Source organism: Patiria miniata, unplaced genomic scaffold (assembly GCF_015706575.1).
Source record: "Patiria miniata isolate m_02_andy unplaced genomic scaffold, ASM1570657v1 HiC_scaffold_16, whole genome shotgun sequence".
NCBI classification, from domain to species: Eukaryota; Metazoa; Echinodermata; class Asteroidea; order Valvatida; family Asterinidae; genus Patiria; species Patiria miniata.
Window position 1 is genome coordinate 15,239,134 of NW_024037054.1, and position 20,615 is coordinate 15,259,748.

The 20,615-nt window shown below is 39.4% G+C and overlaps 1 protein-coding gene across 1 annotated transcript; it reads left to right on the forward strand.

The window, feature by feature from the left end:
* The first annotated feature begins 6,233 nt into the window (after positions 1–6,233).
* LOC119723099 lies at positions 6,234–7,631 on the forward strand. The gene has a single exon (XM_038193622.1). It carries the CDS (start codon positions 6,480–6,482, stop codon positions 7,614–7,616), a length of 1,137 nt encoding a protein of 378 aa, XP_038049550.1. The 5' UTR covers positions 6,234–6,479; the 3' UTR covers positions 7,617–7,631.
* The last annotated feature ends 12,984 nt before the right edge of the window (positions 7,632–20,615 follow it).

Here is a 20,615-nt window from a genome sequence, read left to right on the forward strand (position 1 = left end):
GGTCTCCCAAATGTCCAATCCAGGGTAATTATTATTATTATTATTATTGTGATGGACTTGTGGCTGCTTGTGAAGACTTGTGATGGGCTCAGCTACAACACTGGTTTGAAACTACTTTTTCCAAAAGTAATTGAAATATTAATTTATGTGAAACACTTTATGTTGAGATAATGAAACAAAGTTTCTTTCCCTCTATTTGTCAAAGAAGTGACAATTTATACCCACTTGTTCTTGTTATTGTTGACGCCATATTTCGTGAAGGGTGAAAATGTCAACCGATATTTTCAAAAGAAGTGGCCATGTTGAGGCACAATCCAGTGTGTTTGGAGACATTCGCTTGCTAGCCTTATTTCCGTCTCCCGTAACCCTTTACCATTTGTGCTTGAAAGTCAGTGTGTGCTTTTTACGTTGCCGCTCTACAATAGTCTGTAACGTCAATGGTGAGTGCACAATAACAAATAGCAAAACCTTTTTTTGGCAATGTCGAAACAAGAATTGTTTATTGGACACAAACGTGTGCGTTATGCAGACAAACTATTGAATTTATGTAATTACTTAGTTTTGAGCTTACTACCTACATCAATGGGTGGCTTCCTCCTTCTATGCCTTGGGGAAATATTAGCGACTTGTCGCTCTTCTGTTGACGGTTTACGACAACAATGTTCGGTTGGTTGGGTACACAAAAATCGGGAGCCAAGGACGATGTTCGATATAGCCGAATGTTCGGTATAGCGGTGTTCGGTATAGCGACGTTCCACTGTACTGAAAGAATTTATAGGAGTTCTAGCTCTGCAGTCAATCTGTCAGCACAAAATGGGCTTAAAGTCTGACTTTTTAAGAATTGAGATATTTATACATCTGGATTCTGCAGAACAAGAACTTTCCAATGGTGTACAACATTGAGGGGTACTGAGTTCAATAACTGAAATAATGGATCACCAACTTACTGGAAGTTGTAAAACTGATTCTTGAGAAAATGGCATTTAAAAATCCTGCAGTTGTGTTACGGTGAATGAACAGTCAACTTATAATTGACGGGATGAAATATGTTTTTAAGATGTTTGACGGAACAAAACAAATTGTAGAAAGGTAAAATATGACTTACAGAGTAAGGTTTACCTTAAAATAATATTAAAAAAATTACCACTCCTTCAAATTTGGGCTTTGCCCCACTGCACTGCAACATGGCAATTTCCAACTTTAAGCTCATTTCGTAGTGACAGGTCACATTTTTGGATTCGCAAAATGCATACGGCCAATATATATTATGTAGTGAATGCTGTTGAATAGAAATGTTCATCATAAAAAAATGTTACATATTTGTTATCATCAAATTGCCATGGAAACCAACTAAAGGGTTATAGATTGTGACTTGGGTTTTCAAAAAGTCGTTGATAATTCTGCAATTTCTGAAAGTTTAAAAGTTCGAGATTCCAATACGTAGCATCAATAATATATTAAACCAGAACGAAGTTATTTTGTTTTATTAATTTGTATTTTGTACCATACTCCCGGTTTAAAGAAATTAAACCAATGCTAAATTTGCGGCAAAGTGTAAAGACTCCTGGAATTGTATTTATCGTCATTTATTTGATTTTGGTTAATTCTGTTTTGCCGTGGTTGAAATATGGTGGCATAAAGGGAATATACATCATTTGCTTTTGCTGTAATTTTCAGAAATGGATGGATTGGGGGGGGGGTGGTAATATAAAGCAAATACTGTTACACTGACTTTTTGACGTTTTGGGTTCATAGATGCTATAAAAACCAAAAAACAAACAAATGCGGTTTAACTAAATGGTCAATTGGGGCCAGTATTTGAAAAAAAAGTCAGTTTTTTCAACGCTGGTCGGCCGACCAGCGTTGGAAATTGATACGAATACCACTTTTCTTGAATATGACTAGGTGCCATGATTTTACAGGATGCTTTAGACTGTCATTCACTAACAACAGTCCAGCGAGGTATTTCAAAATAATTTGGTAGTTTTATTTTTTGATGTTTGCAAAATTAATGTTGTATTCTCCCTTTAACCTAGTGCTGGGGCACGCCCGCCCTCCCTCCCACCCACCCCCTCTCCCTTTGCTTGATGCCTGTAGCCTCGTCTTCCCCCGTCCCCCCCCCCCCCCGTGTTGTACTAGCATCTGTTTAATTTATCAAAATTTTTGATTTGGTTTTGAATGAGGGATCCGGATCGATATGAAGGACATTTGTATCATTTAAAGAAAAAAAAAAGTAAATATTACATAGCTGCCCGTGTAAATTTTTTCAATCTATATATGGGAACAATCTTCCAAACGTCGATTCCAAGGTGATTGAAATAGCACCTGTATATACCGATCATTATGGACTCCGCGCTAATTCGCTCTTTGCTCGCTTCCGCCATAAGCTTGCATAGCCTCTACTCGGGTAACTTTACACAATAAATATAGCTGGTTCAGTGATTCCCGTGTCGGGGTCTTGTAATCAGACATTATTTTCCTGAATAAATAATGTGAGCAGGACGTTCTCATCCTTTTAATTCTATAAAAAAAAAAAAAAAAACGTAGGGCGCTGTCCATAATGTGCATCATATAAGGTACTGTTGGTGATTTACGATGGGAAATTAAACATCTTATAATGACTGAATGCGAGCGCTGAGAAGCAAAAAAAAAAAAAAAAAAAAACACAGATGGGATTCGAACCCGGGCTCCGCGATTCGTAGACGACGAATCTAACCACTAGGCCATTCGGTTTCCTTAGAATTCTGCTCAAAAACGATTTTTCTAAACAGGCGGAGAAACATTGATCATTGCTGAGTGCATCTGTTTTATCTAGCTCCATGGACGAACAGAAGTTGATACTTCGGGCAGCAATGAGCCAACTGTTTTCATTTGTTATAAACCTATTTATCGTTACGCACCATTTAACACCGTGACGTAGGCTTTTTTGAAAAGGCATAATGTGCGTTCAGGGGCGACCCGGAATTTTTGCGGGGGGGGGGGATGTCCAGGCCCGTCAGATGTTCATATCCGATTGTTGTGGACAGGCGGACCGTGTCATTATTAAAATAATTATATATTTTTCGTGTTTTTTTTTAATGCCGGGGGGGGGGGGATGTTTCGACCCCGTCTGTACCCGCGACCGACTTCTTCTCTTTTCTAAACTCCGTCCCTACTATTTCAACATTATATGGACGTTTTTAGAAAAGGATTTTTTTAACGGATTTACACTGTAGATCAGGCCTCTGTTCCGTTCGCTGTTTCCAACAGTCTTTCATTAGCCTTTAATTAAACATTGTTTTCCTGAAAAATAATGTGAGCAGAACGTTCTTTTCCTTCTAATTCTATAAAAAAAAAAACACATTGAAACGTAGGGCGATGTTCATGATGTGCATAATGGAACTTCGCAGGTGGTACACCCCACCCCAGCCCTGCAAACAGGGCCTAGGGCGCTAGGCCGGGAATTCAAGGGCTGATGAGCTTCACAGAATCGTGTGTAGGAAGTGGGGATGTCTTTCTGGGTAACTTATCAATGGCCTATTTATAAAGATATATTTTTTTATAGCTGCAGCTTTTGAAAGAATACAGGCCAGTAAATCGGTGACATATTGGCTACGCCGGCCAAATCACGTTTTGCATGCCCTCAAATTCTTCGTTATTTGAGCACATTTTTAGTGGACATGAGCTTGAGGGTTTGTAAAAAAAAAAGGGGGCTGAAGCCTTGCACAGGACTGTAAGCTTGTAGTTCTGTGCAATTTGGATGAAATGTGGGACCTAAAAGCGCTCTATTTTGCAATGGAGTGTAGGCATCGTTATTCAAAATGGTGATGGGCTTCAGGACAACTTCAAGGTGATCATCTTCGGATGGAAATTTCTCCTAAAAGTCATTGGTTGACCCCCCCAAAAAATAGATAAGAAAATGAAAGATGAAGAAATACGCTTTAATTTGTGTGTCTCGAACGGTTCGGAGAGCTGTGAGTATGTTTTTTCCAGAATTTCGGAAGTGGGGGCATTTAAAATTGGCCCAGTTCTATGGCAGTTTATTACTGGTCGGCAACCTTAAAAGCGGACATAAGTATCGGACAGTAGGTGGCGCTCTTCATCATTTCCGACTGAGGTGCTGAGGTGACACGCTCTTTCCGACTGGCCGATTTTGCTTCATGTGTCCCCGCCTGGCTCGCTCTTAAAAGCTGTGGCCGGTCAAGGGCGGATCCGGGGGGGGGGGGGGGCAACTAGGGGGCCATGCCCCCCCCCAAAAAAAAACACCCCCGAAAACCATTTTTTTCATGTGACGTCGCAATAAAGGCAGGCAATGAGTACACCACCATCTTTTTCTCAAAAAAACATTGAATAAAGTGATTAGAAATTGCCTCAAATCGCACCACAGAGCATCTAGAATCCAAACGTTTTTCGGGGCCCTTAAGCAGACCCACTTTTTGGGCGACAAATTTTATTTTTGGGCCCTCCCCCCCAAAAAAAATTGTGTTCTGGATCCACCCTTGCTTAATATAGCTTGGCATGGTGAGCTCGGGTTATTGCTCATCTCAAACAATTTTTCCATGGACGTTGACTTTTTATCTTTTCATCATTTGGTTTGTATTTTTCACATTTAAAATAATATATTTGTTTCGGGTATGCTCTTTTTTTTATTGTTGGATGGTTTCTCATGAAATTAAATCTCATAATGTAACACAGTCATCATGACAAATTGCTGGAGGAGTATTCAATTTTGAAATGCAGAACTCAAACCTTGGGGGCAACAACTAAAGAAATACTAGATTTAATTGATTGAAATTTCAAATGCCTTGGCGATCAAAAGTTGTGAGCATGTGATGACCACTCCAGTACAAAAGTCAGTGGTGGCGAAGCCAATCCATGATCCCTGCACTCCTTTGCAAATTAGCGCCACTATTAATAGTCATTATAGTGGTCTCGATCTCCACCACCAAACTCGATTTGGGGCCAACAACTCAAGACATACACGTTACATTAAAAAGAATGTTCGTACACTCATTTGTCTTGATGTTTGACATAAAAAAAAATTAATTTCATAAAAAAACGTCAAATAATCAAGCTATTATGACCGTAACAATAGAGGGTTTTAATCGCGACAAATACAATCCTAATGGAAGTCAACGTGGACTTTTAGCGTTTAAAACACTAGATTGTTCCGATCATATTATATTTACAGATCCACGGTTTCTCACGCCATTCAAACTGCTTACGCTACACATCGTGAAAACTAATTGCACGAAATTTCAACTTAATCCATTTTGTATTTCTTGAGTAGTTCATCGGAAACGAGTTTGTTCTTTTTGTTCAATTGTGCCGCATCCGTGTTGACGCGGTGTTGAGACCACTATTTATGTGGCGCGCCCTCTATATATTGAACGAAACTTAAAATATTCTACGGCGTGCGGAATGCGGATGTATGTCTTGGCGGTGCGAGACCACTAGATTTATGCAGTTCGCTATGGCGTATCAAACGTTGCAATATTCAATATTTTGCAATATATATGTTGGATGTTTAATATGTGTTTGTTTACATTTATGTGCGATGTTCAATATAAGTGTGCGATGTTTTTCATTATTTGCGAGATGTTTAATATATTTGTGTGATGTTTTACAATATATGTGCGATGTTCAATATATGTGTGCGATGTTTACTTTTACATTTATTATTATGCGATTTTCAATTTATATGTGCGATGTTTTTGACGATATATATGTGCGATGTTTTCAATATTATGTTCGATTTTTTGCATAAAATGTGCGATGTTTTTCGATACAATTGTGTGTGTTGTTTTACAATATATTTGCGATATTCTCAAATATGTGAGCAATGTTTTACACATATGTTTGAAATTTCGAGCTAGGCCTATTTGTATTCGATGTTTCATCGGTATCTTTGCATTCGATCTTTTGCAATATGCATTTGATGTTTCCCTTTTCATTCGATGTTTCGTTATGAGTCAAAGTCTGGTTACTAGACCGCAAAAGTCTGACTATTTTGCCTAAAGTCATTGTATGAGACGTCAGGGGATCGCGTAAAGTGATTAGAGCCAGACCTAAACGGTAAAAACCGGAATTGTGGGTAATTCTTTAAGCATACGCAATGCGTTCATCATTGTTTGGGCAGTACCCCCAGCTGTGCCTGTACTACCCATAGTGTTATGTGCATCATCTATGCATTGAGGAGTGCATGACACATGGTCTGAGCTCCAAGGCCTATGTGCACCTGTCCCGTTTAATCGATTTGAGGCAAATGGAATTGAAGCTTCAAATAATTTATCACCGCTGGACCGTTGACAGGGCTGGTTGGAAGGTTGGCCATTCCAGGTCACTCCCCTTGTGGCCACAATGATTTAAGTGCATGAACTAGTTCACTTTTAATGAACTGGTAACTGAAAGTTCGAGCACACGGTCACTTTTGCTTGAGCAGCCGCGCGGTTAGGTCTTGCAAGGAAGTTTTGTCTTGCTGAAAAAATTTGTGTTAAGTTATGCCCAAGTCCAAGTCTAAGGGGCGAGCTGCCTCTGGGCCGGTCGATGGAGTGAAGCGTAGGCGGGGACGGCCTCGATCGTCCGCCCGGCAGGTTCCAGTCCCAGTCCCCGATGGAAGTGCGAGTTCATCAGGTGTGACACGGGACACGGTGTCCGTGGCAAGTACCTCGGTACCATTGGATTCCGTGGGACTGGATAGCGGCATCAGTATTGACAGCCAGCTTGCTACGCCATCCCCCATCGGTCTGCCTGGAGGGGGCGCGTCTCCGACTTTGGGATTGGGTAAGTCCGTTCATGTCGAATTTACCCCTGAACCTGTGGTTAAAAGTTCCTCGGGCCCGTCACTGTCCGTAACATCGGCCCCTGTAACTGCTACAATTGCATCTTCTTCTTTTGCCACTGATACCACTTTAACTAGTGTTTGTGATGATCTGGGGTCTGGAGTTCCTCATATTTTGCAAGAAAAAATTTGGAAAGGGGAGTTTGTAGAGTTCGGCGCACTTTTGAAATCACTGCGTGGTTCGGGTTGTGATGATTCTTTGGCTAAAGCTGTGAATTTTACGATCGGCTCCAATGAGTCTCCGGCTTGGCAGATTCGTCCTCATAAGCAGGCACCCCGTATAACATCAATTGAGCAGTGGACATCTGCTTTTCTAGTTTTTGCTTCGGTTTATTTGTTGCGACACCCTACGCATGCTCGCCAATTGCTGAAATATGCGGATACCATCCGTTCTGCTGCTTTCCGACATGTTGGCTTTGGTTGGCGCGATTATGATATTCAGTTTCGCCTGCGACAGGCGCGTTTGCCGTCCCGCTCTTGGGCAAGCATCGATGCCGAGTTGTGGTTAACACTGCTCGGGGCGCCCCTAGTACAACAGCCTAATTTTCGTCCCTACCAGCAGCGCGATCGTCCCTACGCCAGTTTCGGGTCCCCATTCGGACCAGGCCGACGGCAAGTTACCGGAGGCCAACCCACATGCCATGATTTCAATCGCGGGCAATGCATCCGCCCCACATGCCGCTTCGCACACCGTTGCTCAGCCTGCCTTGCATTCGGCCATTCGGCAACCCGTTGTCGGAGGAACCAACCATCTCGCGGGCCGGCCGTTAGCGCGAACGCCGGTAAAACTAAATAGCATGCTCCCATTTTTGCGTGTTTATCCCAACACCCTAGATTCACAGATTTTGATGGCAGGTTTTTCCTGTGGTTTTCGAATAGGTTATTCCGGACCAAGGGTTAGTTCTACGGCTCGTAATTCTCAGTCTGCCCGTGAACATCCAGGCATTTTACAATACAAAATCGATCGTGAGATTGCCTTGGGTCGTGTGGCCGGCCCGTTTTTGTCTGAGCCTCTTCCCAATTTACGTTGTTCACCAGTGGGTCTGGTACCAAAGCAAGTCCCTGGGGAATTTCGGTTGATTCATAATTTGTCGTCTCCAATAGGGAGTTCAGTGAACGACTTCATTGACCCGTCTAGCACTGCTGTTAATTACACGAGTTTTGATGATGCAATAACCATGATATCTAGTTTGGGTACGGGTGCACTTATGGCTAAGTCGGATATTAAATCAGCTTTTCGCTTACTCCCTGTTCATCCGGATGATTTTGATTTGCTAGGGTTTTCTCACAATGGCCAGATATATTACGATAAATGTATGCCAATGGGTTGTGCGATTTCTTGTGTCACTTTTGAACGGTTTAGTACTTTCCTTGAGTACTCTACTCGTAAGGTAGCTAACTCTCAATATATTGTGCATTATTTGGACGATTTCTTGTTTGTGGGTGCTTGTAACTCTAACGAGTGCGCGCGTTCCCTCCAATCTTTCCGAGTGGTTTGTGAGCGATTTGGCGTCCCCCTCGCAGAAGAAAAAACGGAGGGACCTACAACCAACCTTAATTTCTTGGGTTTAGCAATTGACACGGTTGCGCAACGGATAGAAATTCCACCCGACAAGCTGGTTACTTTACAGAGTAAGCTTGTTAGTGCGCTCAGCATGAAGAAATTAACTCTCCGTGAGCTTCAGTCTTTATTAGGTAGGCTTAATTTTGTCTGTAAAGCTGTAATGCCTGGTAGGGCCTTTCTTCGTCGTTTACACGATTTGACAAGGGGTGTGTCCAAGGCCCACCACAGAATTCGCATTACTGCGGGTGCGCGAGCTGATTTGCAGGCTTGGCAGCATTTTTTGGCCCATTTTAACGGAACGGTCATTTTCCCAGACTCGGTGTGGTTTAATAGTGATCAGTTGCACTTGTATACTGATGCCTCTGCGGAAATTGGGTTTGGGGCCTATTTTGATGGGTGTTGGTTTCAAGGGTTATGGCCAGAGCATGTTAAGGCTAAGTCACTTTCTATCGCTTGTATGGAGTTGTTCCCCATTGTGGTTGCTTTGCAATTATGGGCGGATCATTTGCGAAACAAGCGGGTGATACTTTGGTGCGATAATCAGGCTGTGGTTAGTATCATTAATAGGCAAACGTCTAAGTGTCAGTTGATCATGTGCTTGGTCCGTCAATTCGTTGTGCAGTGTTTAACGTTTAATATTCAGTTTAAGTCTAGACATGTGCCAGGTGTTGCTAATGGCATCGCTGATGCTCTTTCTCGCTTTCAGATGACACGATTTCGTCATCTCGCCCCCTCTGCCGACCACGATATGACTCCCTTGCCCGTCAACCTGTGGAACTACTTCAGTTAGAAGTGCAAGGTCTTTTACAAGACGCCCTTGCCCCCCGCACGAGCTTATTATATCAAAGGGCTTGGCATCTGTTCCGTTCATTTAGTACAAGCCATGGATTTGATGTCGAGCGTTGTCCCTCCCTGCAACAGCTTGTTCAGTTCATAGCATTTATGTCGGTATCTGGTTATGCCCCTACATCAATTGCGTCATACGTATCTGGAATTTCCTCGCATTTACAGTTGTTGAGTTATCCTGATTTAACGAAGCATTTTGTTGTGAAACGATTGTTGGAGGGTTGCCGTAGGCGAAACAGTCGCCGAGACAGACGACGCCCCATCACTTTTGATATTTTATGCCGCATTGTGCCGGCCCTACAGGCCATTTGCACGAATCAGTTTGAAGCTCGCCTTTTTCGAGTGGCCTTTTTGTTTGCATTTTACGGTTTCCTCCGCATTGGGGAGTTAACTGCCCAGTCCCGCCATTCGCTTCCCCCGCTGTGTCGCTCCGATGTCAATGTGAAAGATGCCCCTTTAAGGGTCGAACTTGTGCTGCGTCATTCAAAAACTGACCAGCATGGTCATGGTTTTGTGTTGTCCATCCCAGCATCACAAAATCGTGATGATTTGTTTTGCCCTGTTCAGGCGACTTTGTCTTTTCTTGCTTGTTCCACGTTACCACATGTTTCATTTTTGTCTCATTTCGATGGGAGCCCGGTCACGCGTTCCCAGTTTTCAGCAGTCCTTCGTCGTGCCCTTGATTTTGTAGGGCTTCACGATGACAGGTTTACTTCGCATTCCTTTCGCATTGGCTCAGCGGCTATGGCAGGCGTGGCAGAGGATAATATTAAGGTTATGGGGCGATGGAAGTCGGGGGCTTACCGTCGGTACATCCGCATTTCGCCCAGTATTTTCAAGTAAGCTTAAGATTTATTTCCCTCAGTATTAATGGGTTTTCCAAATTTCCCCTTTCATTTCCGTGCCCATGAGATGCCCCTCCTGTCAAGCCGACTCTATGGATTGTGGGAGATTCTTTTGTCAACTGGTTTGCCCGGGTGGCGCGGTCATCCCCCTGGGGAGAGAGCTTGCAGCAGTTGGCACACATCCATTGGATCGGACGTCGGGGCCTGCGGATGCACCAGTATGCTGATTTTTTGATGGAGACATGGCATGGAGCTACATCATTGCCTGACTTTATCATTATACAGGTCGGCTCCAACGACATCGGCTTCGTGCATAAGCAACTCTTAAACATCATGGCGAGGCAGTGTCTCTCCATAACGCGGGAGATACTGCCACAAACTATTATGTTTTTTTCGGAAATTTTACCCCATTTAACTTACGATAATGCCCTTAAACAGTCGGCTATCGAGCTCACCAGACGCTCGGTGAACAGGTACATGAAGTGCTTGTTCCGAAATGCTCCCGGGGGGGGGGGGTCATTTGCCACCCTCAATTTCAATGGTGGGCATCAGAGTTATATCAGTCCGATGACGTTCATCCGACTGATGAAGGCTGCTCAATCATTTTGGGCAACTTCTACAACATGATTTCGGTCTATTGCTAAGCATGTTTTTTCTCGCCGTTACTACCTGAGGCTATTTGGCGGCGGTCATGTTGCGGACCTCCTCCGCAGCATGTCCGTTTGGCGGGAATTCCATTCCGAGACCACAAATAGGCCTCAGATTTTGGCCATTTTATTCTCTTTTTATGATGCTTCAGGGATTTTGCGGGCAAAGCACTTGACCCCTGCTTTTGTCGGTTCAGGCACAAGATGATTACGGGATTAATCACAAAAGGCAGTCTGTACTATTACCTAGTTTGTTGATTGATTTATACATCAGTTACACTTGAAGTTTATATATCATTATTTGAGCATATCGCAAACAAGCTTATGCCGAAACACGGCCACACAATTATTGCTTTTGGTTTTAAGATATTGCTTTTAATAGTTGGCCATTCTGATGTGGTTTAATGGATTATTAATTGTTTCTTATTATATGCTCGTGGTATTTGTGTACTCAGCTAATGACGGTTGCATTGTGTACTATTACTGATTCTGGTTTTGCATCTTAATTATCTTGCTCATGGCAATTGCAGTTCCGCGTCACCAGTTCGGACCGGAATTAACAGTATCAATACTGTATTGCTTATAATTGCGGTTTTGCTATCAAGCTTTGGAGGGGAGCAGACTTTGACAAGATTGTTTTAACTATACTTGCTAAGTATAATTGCAGTTCCGCGCTATCAGCTTCGGGCGGGAACAATCTGTGAGAATAATGCTGAACAATCTGTGGTATTGTTGCTATGTATACATGTAATTGCTGTTCCACGCTATCAGCTTTGGGCGGGAACAATCTGTGAGAATAATGCTGAACAATCTGTGGTATTGTTGCTATGTATACATGTAATTGCTGTTCCGCGCTATCAGCTTCGGGCGGGAACAATCTGTGAGAATAATGCTGAACAATCTGTGGTATTGTTGCTATGTATACATGTAATTGCTGTTCTGCGCTATCCGCTTCGGGCGGGAACAATCTGTGAGATTAATGCTGAACAATCTGTGGTATTGTTGCTATGTATACATGTAATTGCAGTTCTGCGCTATCAGCTTCGGGCGGGAACAACCTTTTACGTTATTGCCAAATATATTTGCAGTTCTGCGCTATCAGCTTCGGGCGGGAACATGATGTTTGGCATATTGAATAAACGGCTGCTCAGGCCACAGGTAACAAAGAATGCTGAGTGTGCAGCCTCTGATTCCGGTCGCTTGTGTCTTTGGTAGCATGCGGGGATAATCGATTTGAGGCAAATGGAATTGAAGCTTCAAATAATTTATCACCGCTGGACCGTTGACAGGGCTGGTTGGAAGGTTGGCCATTCCAGGTCACTCCCCTTGTGGCCACAATGATTTAAGTGCATGAACTAGTTCACTTTTAATGAACTGGTAACTGAAAGTTCGAGCACACGGTCACTTTTGCTTGAGCAGCCGCGCGGTTAGGTCTTGCAAGGAAGTTTTGTCTTGCTGAAAAAATCCCTCCTCCTCCCCGTTCGTAGCCACCTTTTTGCACATATTCCGCTTAAACATTGCCTTGGTCAATTTTGTTTTTTCGGATTGCTTGATTATGTTTGCGTGATTTTGCCGATTCTAGAGTGTTTGACGCAGTAATCTTGAATTTGAAGTACTCGGTTGCCATTTTTAGCGGAGCCAGAAAGGAATTTCCCCCTTTTTTCCCACAGTGGTTTTGAGGGGGTTTTCGCCTTTCTTAGAAGCGGCATTATCACTGACAGACATGTCCGTTTGGCGGGAATTCCATTCCGAGACCACAAATAGGCCTCAGATTTTGGCCATTTTATTCTCTTTTTATGATGCTTCAGGGATTTTGCGGGCAAAGCACTTGACCCCTGCTTTTGTCGGTTCAGGCACAAGATGATTACGGGATTAATCACAAAAGGCAGTCTGTACTATTACCTAGTTTGTTGATTGATTTATACATCAGTTACACTTGAAGTTTATATATCATTATTTGAGCATATCGCAAACAAGCTTATGCCGAAACACGGCCACACAATTATTGCTTTTGGTTTTAAGATATTGCTTTTAATAGTTGGCCATTCTGATGTGGTTTAATGGATTATTAATTGTTTCTTATTATATGCTCGTGGTATTTGTGTACTCAGCTAATGACGGTTGCATTGTGTACTATTACTGATTCTGGTTTTGCATCTTAATTATCTTGCTCATGGCAATTGCAGTTCCGCGTCACCAGTTCGGACCGGAATTAACAGTATCAATACTGTATTGCTTATAATTGCGGTTTTGCTATCAAGCTTTGGAGGGGAGCAGACTTTGACAAGATTGTTTTAACTATACTTGCTAAGTATAATTGCAGTTCCGCGCTATCAGCTTCGGGCGGGAACAATCTGTGAGAATAATGCTGAACAATCTGTGGTATTGTTGCTATGTATACATGTAATTGCTGTTCCACGCTATCAGCTTTGGGCGGGAACAATCTGTGAGAATAATGCTGAACAATCTGTGGTATTGTTGCTATGTATACATGTAATTGCTGTTCCGCGCTATCAGCTTCGGGCGGGAACAATCTGTGAGAATAATGCTGAACAATCTGTGGTATTGTTGCTATGTATACATGTAATTGCTGTTCTGCGCTATCCGCTTCGGGCGGGAACAATCTGTGAGATTAATGCTGAACAATCTGTGGTATTGTTGCTATGTATACATGTAATTGCAGTTCTGCGCTATCAGCTTCGGGCGGGAACAACCTTTTACGTTATTGCCAAATATATTTGCAGTTCTGCGCTATCAGCTTCGGGCGGGAACATGATGTTTGGCATATTGAATAAACGGCTGCTCAGGCCACAGGTAACAAAGAATGCTGAGTGTGCAGCCTCTGATTCCGGTCGCTTGTGTCTTTGGTAGCATGCGGGGATAATGATCCAGTTACCTGATAATTTGTTTGAAAAATTCCAGATGTAAAATTGGGCAAAATTAGATGTTTATGAGAAAAAAAAATCAAATTGTCAGGGGTTAACCTTGCATTTTTTTAGCAAAATAGGGAAAAATCAGATGTTTCTGGAAAATTGCAGATTGTATGGGGTTAGATGTTTATGAAACATTTCAAACTGTGAGGGGTGAATATTGCATATTTTAGCGAAATTGGGCAAAATCAGATGTTTCCGAAAAATTTCAGATGTAAGGGATTATCCTTGCTTTTTTATTGAAATTTGGCAAAGTTAGATTTTTATGAAAAATTTCAAATTATAAAGGGTTAACCTTGCATTTTTTAAGCGAAATTGGGAAAAAATCTGATGTTTCTGGAAAATCTAAATGTGCCCAGATACAAAGAGTAGAAATCTACGCGTCTGCCTTTTGAAAATACACAATTGCGATACGTGTTCACTGTTGCGTAATGATCCGCCTAGCGCACGACTGTTTTGCACATTAGGCTGTGTTATGCAGCTTCCTAACAAACCAAACACACTGGGCTCATTATATCGACTTGTTTTTACCCATTAAGGTAAAGCAAATGGACCCAGTAATCTTCCTGGCGCGTTTGCTCACCTATAAAGACAACTTTTCTCAGTTTAAAGAAAATTCTAAGGTAACGAAATGGCCGAGTGGTTACGATTCGTCGTCCACGGTTAGCGGGGTCCCGGGTTCGAATCCCGCTGGTGTCTTTTTGGTTTTTAACGTATGAGTTCAATTATTCACTATAAGAGATTTAATTTCCCGTCGTAAAGTACCAACAGTACCTTAGCTTAATCGGTAAGCACTGCTGCTGGTACTGTCCGCGAGTTCCAGGTTGGCGCCTTCGTACAGGTTCAGGGCATGTGGTCCACTCGGAGGATCAGGGCTTAGGGGCCGCCCTGTTCCTCCCTTAGCTCTTTGCTTTTACATGGTGCCTGGCCCTCCGGGGTTATATGGATGGATAGGGAAGGAAGTGTGTATTAGTCGGGGACGCCGAGACCCCGGAAGAGAACTAAGGGATCGGCTGGGGCATTGTTATGGCTCAGACCGATCCCTGAAAGCTTGACTAGCACATAACTTTTTGATTTTTTTTTTACCCTCTATCTTTTATACTTTGGTTTAGTTTGATATCTACAGCTGCTCGGCAGGTCTACGGGTAGTATTAAAGTTGAAACAAAGGTGTATGTCATAAATCAATGAATATTTCATAATTGACTTTTGGAGTTTCGTTTGATCAATTTGACTATCATTATACATGTATAATGACGCGATTGCCAATTGACGTAAGAAACGCCATAAATTATACTGGGAAAGAATAAAGATGTACATTGTAATATAAATATATTTATACATCTTTCAAATAACGTGTCTTTAATTGTGAGCATTCCAAACAATACAGTAATTCGCAATAGTAATAGAATGGTATATGATAGCACGATCAATGCGTCTCTATTAAATTAAAAAAATAATATAATTTAGGCCCCTATGTGTGAAATATTCTTTGATTGACTATGAGCATTCCATACGAATGAGTTAATTCGCAAAATATAGCAACAACAAAAGAGAAAGGAAAAAGAGAAAATTCCTTTACCCTAAAAACTGGAAAAATAATTTGTTTTAAAAAAGTCCAATGGGACACTTCATGTATTGATTTAACAGTTTGCAAGGAGTTAGCCTTACATTTTAGCAAAATTGGGAAAAATCAGACGTTTCTGAAAAATTGCAGCTTGTAAGGGGTTAACCTTGCATTTTTAGTAAAATTTAGATGTTTATGAAACATTTCAAATTGTTAGGGTTGAATCTTGCATTTTTTAGCGAAATTGGGCAAAATCAGATCTTTCTGGAAAATTTCAGATTGTAAGGGGTTAACCTTGCTTTTGTAGTAATATTTGGCAAAATAAGATGTGTATGAAAAATTTCAAATTGTAAGGGGTTAACCTTTCTTTTTTAGTAAAATTGGAAAAAATTAAATGTTTATGAAAAATTTCAAATTGTCGGTGGTTAACCTTGCATGTTTTAGCAAAATTGGGCAAAATCAGGTGTTTATGGAAAAATTCAGATGGTAAGGGGTTTACTTTGCATTTTTAGCAAAATTGGGCAAAATCAGATTTGTATGAAAAATTAAAAATTGTAAGGGGTTAACCTTTGCCAAATTAGGGCACTATAAAAGCAAGGTTAACCCCCTTACATCTGAAAATTTCAAATTGGTAGGGGTTAACCTTGCATTTTTTAGCAATATACGGCAAAACCAGGTGTTTATGGAAAATTTCAGATGGTAAGGGGTTTACTTTGCATTTTTAGCAAACTTGGGCAAAATCAGATTTGTATGAAAAATTAAAAATTGTAAGGGGTTAACCTTGCCAAATTAGGGCATAATCAGATGTTTCTGGAAAATTGCAGATTGAAAGGGGTAAACCTTGCATTTTTAGTAATATTTAGATGTTTATGAAACATTTCAAATTGTTAGGGGTGAATCTTGCATTTTTTAGCGAAATTGGGCAAAATCAGATGTTTCTGAAAAATCTCAAATTGTAAGGGGTGAACCTTGTATTGTTAGCGAAATTGGGCAAAATCAGATCTTTCTGGAAAATTTCAGATTGTAAAGGGTTAACCTTGCTTTTTTAGTGATATTTGGCAAAATAGAGATGTGAATGGAAAATTTCAAATTGTAAGGGGTTAACCTTGCTTTTTTAGTAAAATTGGGCAAATTTAAATGTCAATGAAAAATGTCAGATTGTAAGGGGTTCACCTTGCATTTTTAGCAAAATTGGGAAAAATCAGATTTGTATGAAAATTCAAAAATTGTAAGAGGTTAACCTTTGCCCAATTAGGGCAAAATCAGATGTTTCTGGAATATTGCAGATTGAAAGGGGTTAACCTTGCATTTTTAGCAAAACTGGGCAAAATCAGATGTTTCTGAAAAAAATTCCGATGTAAGGAATTAACCTTACATTTTTTTTAGTGAAATTTGGTAAAAAATTAGATGTTTATGGAAAATTTCAAATTGTAAGGGGTTCAGATTGCAATTTTTTTAGCAAAATAGGGCAAAATCAGATGTTTATGGAAAATTTCAAATTGTTAGGTGTTAACCTTGCTTTTTTTAGTAAAATTGGGAAAATTTAAATGTTTATGCAAAATTTCAAATTGTCAGTGGTTAACCTTGCATTTTTAGCAAAATAGGGCAAAATCAGGTGTTTCAGTATGGAAAATTTCAGATTGTAAGGGGGTTAACTTTGCAGTTTTAGCAAAATTGGGCAAAATCAGATTTGTATGAAAAATCAAAAATTGTAAGGGGTTAACCTTGCCAAATTAGGGCAAAATCAGAAGTTTCTGGAAAATTGCAGATTGAAAGGGGTTAACCTTGCTTTGTTTAAGCGAAATTGAGAAAAATTAGATGTTTCTTAAAAATTGAAGATTGTAAGGGGTTAACTTGGCATTTTTAGCATAACTGGGCAATATCAGATTAATATGGAAAATCTCAAATTGGGGTGAACCTTGTATTTCCAGCGGAAACTTTACATCTGGATTTATAGAAGCATCTGATTCTGCCCAATTTTAGTAAAATATGCTCCAAATTTTGCTAAAAAAGCAAGGTTAACCCCTTACCATTTTAGATTGTTCAAACAAATTTGATTTTGCCAAATTTTACTAAATATACAAGGTACACCTCTTACAGTTTAAAATTTTTCATAAACATTTCTTTTCGCCCAATTTTGCTAGGAAAACAAGGTTAAGCCCTAACAATCTGCAATTTTCCAGAATCATCTGATTGTGTCCTATTTTGCTTAAAAAATGCAACAAAAACCCCTTACAATTTGATATTTTTTCATGAACATCTAATTTTTCCCAATCTTATTCAAAAAGCAACCTTACAATCTGCAATTTTCCAGAAACATCAGATTTTTCCCCAATTTCGCTTAAAAAATGCAAGGTTAACCCTTTATAATTTGAAATTTTTCATAAACATCTAACTTTCACTAAAAAATGCCAAATTTCACTAAAAAAGCAAGGATAATCCCTTACATCTGAAATTTTCCAGAAACATCTGATTTTGCCCAATTTTGCTCAAATCCAAGGTTAACCCCTTACAATTTGAAATGTTTCATAAACATCTGATTTTGCCCTATTTTGCTAAAAAAAAATGCAAGCTGATCCCCTTACAATTTATAATGTTTCATAACCATCATATTTTTACCAAATTTCACTAAAAAAAAAAAGTAAGGTTAATTCCTTGCATCGGAATTTTTGTCAGAAACATCTGATTTTGCCCAATTTTGCTTAAAATGCAAGGTTAACCCCTTTCAAACTGGAATTTTCCAAAAACAACTGATTTTGCCCTAATTTGGCAAAGGTTAACTCCTTACAATTTTTGATTTTTCATACAAATCTGATTTTTCCCAATTTCGCTAAAAATACAAGGTGAACCCTTTAAAATCTGAAATTGTTCATGAACACCTGGTTTTGCCGTATTTTGCTAAAAAATGCAAGGTTAACCCCTACCAATTTGAAATTTTTCATAGAAATCTGATATTGCCCAGTTTTGCTAAAAATGCAAGGTTAACCCCTTTCAATCTGCAATTTTCCAGAAACATCTGATTTTGCCCTAATTGGGCAAAGGTTAACCTCTTACAGTGTTTGATTTTTCATACAAATCTGATTTTCCCCAATTTTGCTAAAATTGCAAGGTGAACCCCTTACAATAAGACATTTTTCATAAACACCTGATTTTGCCGTATTTTGCTAAAAAATGCAAGGTTAACCCCTGACAATTTGAAATTTTTCATGCACATTAAAATTTGCCCAATTTTACTGAAAAAGCAAGGTTAACCCCCTTACATCTGAAATTTTTCAGAAACATCTGATTTTGCCCAATTTTGCTAAAAATGCAAGGTTCACCCCTTACAATTTGAGATTTTTCATAAAAATCTCATTTTGCCCAATTTTGCTTAAAATGCAAGGTTAACCCCTTTCAATCTGAAATTTTCCAGAAACAACTGATTTTGCCCTAATTTGGCAAAGGTTAACCCCTTACAATTTTTGATTTTTGATACAAATCTGATTTTGCCCAATTTTGCTAAAAAAGCAAAGTAAACCCTTTACCATCTGAAATTTTCCATAAAAACCTGGTTTTAACGTATTTCTCTAAAAAATGCAAGGTTAACCCCTACCAATTTGAAATTTTCAGATGTAAGGGGGTTAACCTTGCTTTTTTAGTGCCCTAATATGGCAAAGGTTAACCCTTTACAATTTTTTATTTTTCATAAAAATCTGCTTTTTCCCAATTTCGCTAAAAAAGGCAAGGTTAACCCCCTTACATCTGAATGTTTTCAGAAACATCTGATTTTTCCCAATTTTGCTAAAAATGCAAGGTTCACCCCTTACCATTTGAGATTTTTCATAAAAATCTGATATTGCCTAGTTTTGCTAAAAATGCAAGGTTAACCCCTTTCAATCTGCAATTTTCCAGAAACATCTGATTTTCACTAATTGGGCAAAAGTTAACCCCTTACAATTTTTGATTTTTCATACAAATCTGATTTTTCCCAATTTTGCTAAAAAAACTCAAGGTGAACCCCTTACAATTTGAGATTTTTCATAAACATTTAAATTTGCCCAATTTTACTACAAAAAGCAAGGTTAACCCCTTACAATTTGAAATTTTTCATTCACATCTTATTTTGCCAAATATCACTAAAAAAGCAAGGTTAACCCCTTACAATCTTAAATTTTCCAGAAAGATCTGATTTTGCCCAATTTCGCTAAAAATACAAGGTTCACCCCTTACAATTTGAGATTTTTCATATCAATCTGATATTGCCCAGTTATGCTAAAAATGCCAAATTAACCCCTTACAATCTTCAATTTTCAAGAAACATCTGATTTTTCCCAATTTCGCTTAAAAAAGCAAGGTTAACCCCTTTCAATCTACAATTTTCCAGAAATAACTGATTTTGCCCTAATTTGGCAAGGTTAACCTCTTACAATTTTTGATTTTTCATACAAATCTGATTTTGCCCAATTTTGCTAAAAATGCAAAGTTAACCCCTTACAATCTGAAATTTTCCATGAGCACCTGATTTTGCCGTATTTTGCTAAAAAATGCAAGGTTCACCCCTTACAATTTGAGATTTTTCATAAAAATCTGATATTGCCCAGTTTTGCTAAAAATGCAAGGTTAACCCCTTTCAATCTGCAATTTTCCAGAAACATCTGATTTTGCCATAATTGGGCAAAGGTTAACCTCTTACAATTTTTGAATTTTCATACAAATCTGATTTTTTCCAATTTTGCTTAAAATGCAAGGTGAACCCCTTACAATCTGAAATTTTTCATTAACATTTAAATTTGCCCAATTTTACTAAAAAAAGCAAGGTTAACCCCTTACAATTTGAAATTTTCCATTCACATCTTATTTTGCCAAATATCACTAAAAAAGCAAGGTTAACCCCTTACAATCTGAAATTTTCCAGAAAGATCTGATTTTTCCAGATTTTGCTAAAGTTGCAAGGTGAACCCCTTACAATAAGATATTTTTTATAAACACCTGATTTTGCCGTATTTTGCTAAAAAATGCAAGGTTAACCCCTGACAATTTGAAATTTTTCATGCACATTAAAATTTGCCCAATTTTACTGAAAAAGCAAGGTTAACCCCCTTACATCTGATATTTCTTTAGAAACATCTGATTTTGCCCAATTTTGCTAAAAATGCAAGGTTCACCCCTTACAATTTGAGATTTTTCATAAAAATCTCATTTTGCCCAATTTTGCTTAAAATGCAAGGTTAACTCCTTTCAATCTGCAATTCCCAGAACCATCTGATTTTACCCTAATTTGGCAAAGGTTAACCCTTTACAATTTTTGATTTTTGATAAAAATCTGATTTTTCCCAATTTCGTTAACCCCTTTTAATCTTCAATTTTCCAGAAACATCTGATTTTGCCCTAATTTGGCAAAGGTTAACCCTTACAATTT